Below are 8,706 nucleotides of genomic sequence, written 5' to 3' on the forward strand. Positions count from 1 at the left end.
GTATTTAATGTCACTGAACTGTATACTTAAAGTTGGTTAGATGATAAATTTTATGTATATATATTGTTTAAAGATTCATTTTTATAGAGAGAGAGAGAGCAGGTAGGGGGAGGGGCAGAAGAAGGAGAGAATCAAACTTACTGCTGAGCTGGGAGCCTGACAGGGGGCCAAATCCCACAACCCAGAGACCATGACCTGAGACAAAATCAAGAGGCAGATGCCCAACTGACTAGCCACCCAGGTGCCCCAATGTTATGTATATTTTACCACACGTACACCCTTTAATAAATGTAGAGTACGGATGGTAAATATGGGGTGTATATCCCAATAGCAGCATACTACTGAATTTTAATGGTACTCAAAACATAAAAAAGAAAATTACTTTGTAAAAATTTAGTATCATCAGTGTTCCAGTTAAAATGTATGAAAAATAATTTTTCATGAAATATTCATTCAGGTATATAATAGAATATGAATATTCATTCATATTCTATTATAATATGAAAATAATGAATGAATGGATGTCATCTTGATTTAAACCCTAAGTAACTGAAAAACTTGTGGAAAATGTGGAAAAATTACTTCTCAATACTTAAAACAATGAGATGCAGACAATTTCTTTACTAAATTAAAAATTCAAATTGCACAACAGACACTACTTTCTTTTCCCCAAGATTATATTTATTTATTTGAGAGAGAGAGAGAGCAAGCAAGAGAGGGGGAAGGGTCAGAGGGAGAAGCAGACTCCCTGCCCAGTGGGGAGCCCAACACTGGGCTGGATCCAGGGACTCCAGGATCATGACCTGAATCGAAGACCGTCGATTAACCAACTGAGCCACCCAGGCACCCCAAATACTACTTTTTAATATTACACTTAATAGCAAAATAAACTTTTATTTGAAACTTTTTTTTAAGACTTTATTTATTTGTCAGAGAGGGAGAGAGAGAGCGAGCATGAACAAAAAGGGAGAGAGGTAGGCTGAGCAAGTAGAGGGAGAAACAGGCTCCCTGCTGAGAAAAGACCTGGATGCAGTACTCAACCTGAGACAAAGACAGGCAGTTAACGGACTGAGCCACCCAGATGCCCAGTTCAAACTTATTTTTAAGTTGGAAGTTGTTTTGTTTTTTTCACAAACTGAAGCTGAATATAAATACAGTTCAAAACAGATACACTAATATTATGGGTAGATACACATGTAATACAGTATGGATTTGGGATACTCTGCTACCTACTAGGTATAAAACCTTTGGGAAATAATTTAAGCTCTAGGTGACTAGGTTTCCTTATCTATAAAATGAGATTTATTTCATGGGATTAACTGTGAGGATTAAATGGATAAAGACATACAAACCCTTAGCACATATTAAATGCCTAGCTCACAGGTAAATACTCAAAAAAAACCTGCTACTACTACATGTACATCTATAATCTGCACTTACATATATTTTGCAGTATGATTTATTAGCAATATTTGGTATTTTTCCCTATCTATAAAGATCTTAAATAATCATTTAAAATTATACTTAAAATTGAAATTTCATAAACAGCCCAAATTATTATAAATCAATGAAAATAATAACATCACTTGTAATTCTTTTTTGTCAGAATGAACATGATGATATTCCATGCTCTTTTAGTAGTTAAGAATCTGACACCTAAAAAAAATTGTATCACTCTACATTTAAAAAGTGGGAGTCTTTTGACCCATCCCTACACTTCTAGGAATTTATCTGAAATACATTTCACAATAATCTGTCTGTAATTACAAAGAATTGGATATAATCTAAATGGTCATCAGTAAGGGGTTGGCTAAATATATGAAATATCCTTATATCTTAAGTCCTAAAGCGAGGAAGAGCTACTTATGGTGATATGGAAGAATTACCAGAATATAAAGTAAGAAACAACAGGGGCACCTGGGTGGCTCAGTTGTTAAGCACCTGCCTTCGGCTCAGGTCATGATCTCAGGGTCCTGGGATCGAGCCCCACATCGGACTCTCTGCTTGTCAGGGAGCCTGCTTCCTCCTCTCTCTCTGCCTGCCTCTCTGCCTACTTGTGATCTTTGTCTGTCAAATAAATAAATAAAATCTTTAAAAAACAAAAAACAAAAAACAAAAAAAACAAAAAAAAACTAAAACACTGAAAAACAGATTTTTTTGTATTATTTGAAAGTTTGTGATGCTTTTTAAAATTTTGGTAAAAGTATGTATAATTTAAAATTTACTATTTTAACCATGTTTAAGTGTACAATTAAGTGGTATTAAGTATATTTCCATTGTGTAATCATCACCATCTATTTCCAGAATATTTCATTATTTGAAATTTTTATCATGTGCTCCAATTTTTTTTTTTTTTAAGATTTTATTTATTTGACAGACAGAGATCACAGGTAGGCAGAGAGGAAGGCAGAGAGAGGAAGGGAAGCAGGCTCCTTGCTGAGCAGAGAGCCTGATGCGGGGCTCACTCCCAGGACCCTGGGATCATGACCTGAGCTGAAGGCACAGGCTTTAACCCACTGAAGCACCCAGGCACCCCTTGTACTCCAAATTTTAAGTTACTCTTTTTTTGTTCTGGTTCCCCAACAACCTAGTATTATAAAGATTTTAAAAATTATATATGGTCAATGATGAGAAGCACTGATAGAAAAAACTCAGATTATTTTATACTGCAGTGAAGAGGGAGGTTTTACTCAATTAAAAAAATTACCTGAACTCCCATCAATCTTAATTATACTTCCGTTTTATTTTTATCATAAATGACAAAAATTGTATCTACTGAAGTTTTTTTTTTGTATCTACTGAAGTTTTAAAAATTGTCTTGAATGTATTATTTTTCCACTTATGCAAACTAAAATTGTTCTGAGAAAAAAAAAAATTTTTAAATTTAGCACAAACTGAAACTTAATTGCTTTTCCTCGATAGGTCTTTTAAAGTTTGTTTGTCTTCCATGCTGGAAACCCAGGAAAGCAAATGGACAACAACCTCAAATAGTTTTGTCATGGGTGAAAAACCCGGAGACAGAGAACATTACCACCAATCCAAATCTGGATCCTTTCATTTCTTTTGTTTTGTATCCAGGCAAATAGTTCCATATGGTTAATGCAGGGCAAGTAAAAGCTATAGCTAAGATCTACTGATTGCTTACTTCTTGCACAGTGAGAAATATTAACTCTACAGTAGAAAAACTACAGGACAACACACTGAGCAGATAATCAAAATTAACACAAGCAAAGCACAAGGATATTGTGCCTCCAGATGTGATACAGCAAGGACACAAAACTACTTATGTGGTTTTCTATCTGGATTATATAACCTGTCTCTAATCATAAGAAAACATAAGACAAATCCAAAATGAGGAGCAATCTATTAAAAAGGGGTTGGAGTGTTTGTGGACTACATTCTTGCTGTGCAAATATTCCTGATTAAAGGAAACTAAACAGATATAGTAAGTGAATGTAGTATCTAATCCTTGATTGGAATATTCTTTTAAAAAATTGCTATAAAGATTATTATTGGATCAACTAATAAAACTAGAATAGAGATGACAGATTAAATTATTATATCAATGTTAACTCTGCTGAAGTTGGTAACTGTGATAATTATCCAAATATACAATGAAGTATTTAGGGGTAAAGGGCTATAATGCATGCTACTTACTTTGAGATGATTGAGGAAAAAATATTTGAGAAAGATCAAATGACAAAGCAAATAAAGTGTCAATAAGAGGTGAATTTAGGTCAGGGGTATATGGGTGTTAGGTGCTTTCCTTATTTTGCAGCTTTTCTAAAAGCTTGAAATTGTTTCCAAATCTTAAAAAAATAATGAAAAAATTACAGTTTAAAAAAATAGTATAAATTCTTCTGGCTGAAGTCAGAATTTGAGGAAGAAAGGCAATGGAAGACTATGAGAATTGGAAAAGGATACCTATAGGACAACAAACTTTAAACGGAATAAAGTTGCAGAAATTAAATTCTAAAAGTAAATTTAGGACTTATAAAAGTGTTTGGTTAAGTGCTTTACCTCTAAGTGCTTTACCTTAGTTTAGCTGAACGCAGTATTCTGGTAAGTGATACACAATTTCCTTCCATGATACCTTTCCCAACAGTGGGAATAATGCTTTTGCGGCATGCAACATACAATGAACATGCCAACCAGTGTATAACTTCTCCCTGGCAGGCAAAAGACAAACAGCAAAATGAATATATTATGTTAAATTGCTTGAGTTCTAAAACCAGAAAGGATCTTAGAACTATCTGGGCTTATATTTGTTATGTATAAAGCAGGCCAGAGCAGTGAAGATATTTGCCTAAGGTCACACAAAGCTTAGTTTTACAGAAATGAGTATAAAACGCCTTCTTTTCAGTCCTGTGTAAGATGATATATCAGCATTAATCTAAAAATAGATCTCTCATCTACACCCCAAATCTGATATTATTTGAAGGAGTTCTCTTAAAATTTTTCAGCCTCAGCATTAGCTTACTTGATTTCAAAACACCAGTCATGGCCTTGATGATGCTCAAGTTCCTTTCCACCACTTCAGTTTTATGTCTTTTTTTTTTTTTTTAAAGATTTTATTTATTTATTTGTCAGAGAGAGAGAGAGAGAGAGAGTAGAGGCAGGCAGACTGGCAGGCAGAGGCAGAGGGAGAAGCAGGCTCCCTGCGGAGCAAGGAGCTGGATGTGGGACTCAATCCCAGGATGCTGGGCTCATGACCTGAGCCGAAGGCAGCCACTTAACCAACTGAGCCACCCAGGCATTCCTCCTTTTGTTTTTTCTAAGATTTTGTTTATTAATTTGACAGAGAGACACACAGTGAGAGAGGGAACACAAGCAGGGGGAGTGGAAGAAGAAGAAGCCGGCTCCCCGCCAGGCAGGGAGCCACATGGGGCTCAACCCCAGAACCCCAGGATCATGACCGGAGCCAAAGGCAAATGCCCAACGATTGAGCCACCCAGGCGCCCCTTATGCTTCTTTTTTAACCAGTATGGCAGGGAAAGGAAAGAACAGAGTAGAAAGATGGCAAGCAAGTCACACATAAAAAGTTCTTATCTATCTTGTACAACATAAAAAGACCGCCATTTTTGTGAGGTAAAAATTTGGAGAATTATCTACCCAATCTTTAAAACAGTAAGTAAGGGGCACCTGGGTGGCTCAGTGGGTTAAAACAGTAAGTAAGCCTCTCCACTGTAGTAGATACCTCAATTTACAATGGTATAAAAAAGTGACATTTGGGAATTCAACACTTAATTGTCTGCTTTAGACTTGAGATCTCTCCAAGCTAAAATTACTTCATGACTTTACCACTGAACTACATATGTAATTTAAGGATTAAAAATTAGACACAAATCTTATAGCACAGTTCTGCGAGCCTCTTTAAGACCGGTCTCTAAAAGAATAAAAACATTGAAAGATTTCTTGTAATAATCCAAAAGGGAGGACAGAAATGGGTGGCAACCAATAGAATTAAAACCCAGTGTTAAAAAAACAAAAACCAAAACCAAAAAAAACAAAAAGAAAACCCCAGTGTTAAACCCTAATGTATGGAGAAGTCTTATTTGCTCAAGGTATTAAATGAGGCATGTAAGCTTGTGGCTGAATACTTTTAGAAGTCTTGATTAACACATTTTGGGGAATAGTATCCAAGTATTAGAGAGCCACTGGATACAGGTTACTAGATGAAAACACCACTAAGAGAGAAAACTTAAGTACCAGTATTTTTGCTTTTTCTCCCTAAAAAAAAAAAGGAAAAAAAAAATCAACCATATGACTTATTTTAATTCTTTGATGTTAGACCTTAGAAATACAAAGATGGTTTCTGACCTCATGTAATTCCAAATCTAGAGTGAAGAAAAGGAACAAATAACAGTTATCTTTAATTGGTGAGATGTATGCTATAAGAATTGATGATAAAGTATGAGAGAATATATAGTAGAGTAACAGATTTTGAGGAGAGGTCAGAGAATTCAGAAGAAGACTTAAAACTCGTTAAGTGGTAAATCATCAAAATATAAGGGGTGAGAGGGAAAAGCAAGGGGGAAAAATAAGTGGGGGCTTGTCAGGTATACTGACAGGGATAGGACTGGGGAGAGGGTTTCTTTCTTTTTTTTTTTTTTTAAAGATTTTATTTATTTATTTGTCAGAGAGGGGAAGAGAGAGAGAGAGAGAGAGCCAACAGGCACACAAGCAGGCAGAGTGGCAGGTTGAAAGAGAAGCAGGCTCCCTGCCAAGCAAGCAGCCCGATGTGGCACTCAATCCCAGGACCCTGGGATCATGACCTGAGCTGAAGGCAGTGGCTTAATGGACTGAGTCACCCACGCATCCCTGGGGAGAGGGTTAGGGAGAAAGAGTAGATATGGGGCATCTGAGTGGCTCAGTGGGTTAAAGCCTCTGCCTTCAGCTCAGGTCATGATTCCAGGATTCTGGGATGGAGCCCCAGATCTGGCTCTCTGCTCAGCGGAGAGCCTGCTTCCCTTCCTCTCTCTCTGCCTACTTATGATCTCTGTCAAATAAATAAAATCTTTAAAAAAAAAAAAAAAGAGTAGATATATGAAAATACTTACTCCAAGAGCCTTTCACCAAAAACAAACAAAAGAAAAAAAAGAGGAGGAAAAAAAATAAAAGACCTGGGACAAAATAACAGTCCCCAAATCTTAATTTATACATCTGTGCTTTCTCAATCAAACATTTAAGGTGTCCTGATCAATTTCATCTTGTTCACTTAGCTCTTCAGACTTTTTTCTTCAATCTGCCTGTTGTAGGGAGTGAGGGAAAGGTTTCAGAGGGAATGGCATGGAGAAAACACGCAAGTGGGAAGAAACTTGGTATATTCAAGAATTTGAAGGGCACCTGGGTGGGGCAGTTGGTTGAGCATGTGACTCTTGGTTTCTGGTCAAGTCCTGGGATCAAGTCCTGCATGTGGCTAACAGCACAGTCAGCTTGAGACTTTCTCTCTGCCCCTCCCCTCTGCATGCTCTCTTTTTTCTCTCTTAACAGATACATCTTAAATTTCTTTTGAAAGAGCTGTCGAGTTTAGTGCCTTGACTACACTGTGCACTCAGTAAATGTTTATTCAATGACAGATCAAAGGAGGACTTAGGAAGAAATGCCTTCTCAGGCTTTTAAAAATTAGTTTGTTTTCACTGAGTGGCCATGATTCATAATCTCCCTTACTTGCCTATTCTTCCTTCAGCTTCCCAGTCGTGCCACCCATGGATGCAGGTCACTGTCCTTTATCCAATCTACCAGTCCTACCCCAGAGACATACAAGGGCGTCTCTTAGGTATTTTCTCCCTCAACACTCAACTCCAAATATCCAACTACATGCCTCTGAACGCAATTAATTATTTCATTAATAGTAATAATCATTCATTCATGAATTAACTAGTTCACCGGGTGGTAAGTCAGTGAGCCCAGGCCCCTTGGATTATGCAGGAAAGTCTCTGAATTTAAGGTTACTGGAGGAGTATGCTGGAATACATCCCATCGCAATGCTACCTCTACACTGGAGTCCTTTAATAATTAGCAGAATGACCCTGGGCAGCACAGTCCTCTGGGCCTTGATATTACTACCTGGAAAGCAGGTATAATACTGCCCTGACACATTCACAGGGCTGCTGGGGGGGGGGGGGTGCTCCATGCGAAAATGATTGGGGGGAAAACCCAGTAATGACGGCACTTATTTAATTCAAAGTCAGGCGCTGCGCTAAGCTTCAGGATACTGAGACGGGAGGAGGCTGGGGCTGAGGGCTGAGCCCCACTTGGTGATGATGGCTTTCATCAAAGCGAGCAGCCCACAGCTCCGCCCGCCGGGGTGAGGCCGCACCGCGGGGCGGTTCGAAGGCTCGGACTCCGCCCGGCTCCACCACTAACCGCGCGGCCTTGGGCACGTAGCTTAGGCACTCCGGTGGAACGGTTCCCAGGATTGTGGCGAGAACGGAGCGAGATGACATATTTAAAGGGCTGGGCGGTGGTGTCGGCACTACAACTCACTTCAACTTTTACCACGCCGGCATTTGGTTTTTTAATAGATTTATGGACGCTATCGTGACGTCTGCGGCGCTCGGCGGGAAGCTGGTGTGGAGTCTAGGGGACCCCCGAGGGGCGTGCGACCGCGGACAAGCCGCCCCTCTTCCGGACTTCGTTTTCCCGCCTCAGAAAGAAAATGGATAGATGGGTCTACACCCGCCCTTCCAACTCCGCAATCCGCAGCGCCCTGCGGGGAAGAGACCCTTCCGGGTGGGGAAACTCCCACCGCCCCACAAGGTGGGGTAGGGGCGGGGCGGGGGTGGGGCCTGGCGGGAGTCGGCCGCCCCACCTGCCGCCGCTCACCTCTAGGCTGTAGTTGCCCCGGATGGCGGTGAAGTCGTCCAGGGCTTCGGCCGCGCTCCCCTCGTCCAGGTTCAGCTCCTGGCACAGGGCCTGCAGCGCCTCCCCGGCCGCGGCGACGACCGCTGCCCCCTCAGCGTGGGGTTCGTCCTCGAACATCCCCTCAGGCCGCGGTCACAGCCCCCCGGCTCCTTTCTCCCTCCTGGGCGCTCTACCCACAACCACCCGCGCCAAAGCGCGCGAAAGTCTGTGGCTTCAGAGCGACTTCTCTTCGATAGTCTGCATCCGCGTTTCTCCTCAAAAAGTCCGTTTCACCTCCAGGGCATTCCGTGGTCTCTCTCTGAAACTGCGATAAGAAAATGGACCTTGGTTCCAGGAAAA

The 8,706-nt window shown here is 40.3% G+C and overlaps 1 protein-coding gene across 1 annotated transcript in view; it reads right to left on the bottom strand.

Moving 5' to 3' along the window:
* Window positions 1–8,706, bottom strand: part of RBL1 (RB transcriptional corepressor like 1) — a 70,270-nt gene extending 61,564 nt beyond the window's left edge. Inside the window, exons 1-2 of the mRNA XM_045981769.1 lie at window positions 8,329–8,706; window positions 4,036–4,169 (exon numbers count right to left, since the gene is read on the bottom strand). Coding sequence (XP_045837725.1) covers window positions 4,036–4,169; window positions 8,329–8,484 — 290 coding nt within the window. The 5' untranslated portion in view covers window positions 8,485–8,706. The remainder of the gene's footprint in view (window positions 1–4,035; window positions 4,170–8,328) is intronic.

The sequence above is a fragment of the Meles meles genome, chromosome 16 (genome assembly GCF_922984935.1).
Source record: "Meles meles chromosome 16, mMelMel3.1 paternal haplotype, whole genome shotgun sequence".
NCBI classification, from domain to species: Eukaryota; Metazoa; Chordata; class Mammalia; order Carnivora; family Mustelidae; genus Meles; species Meles meles.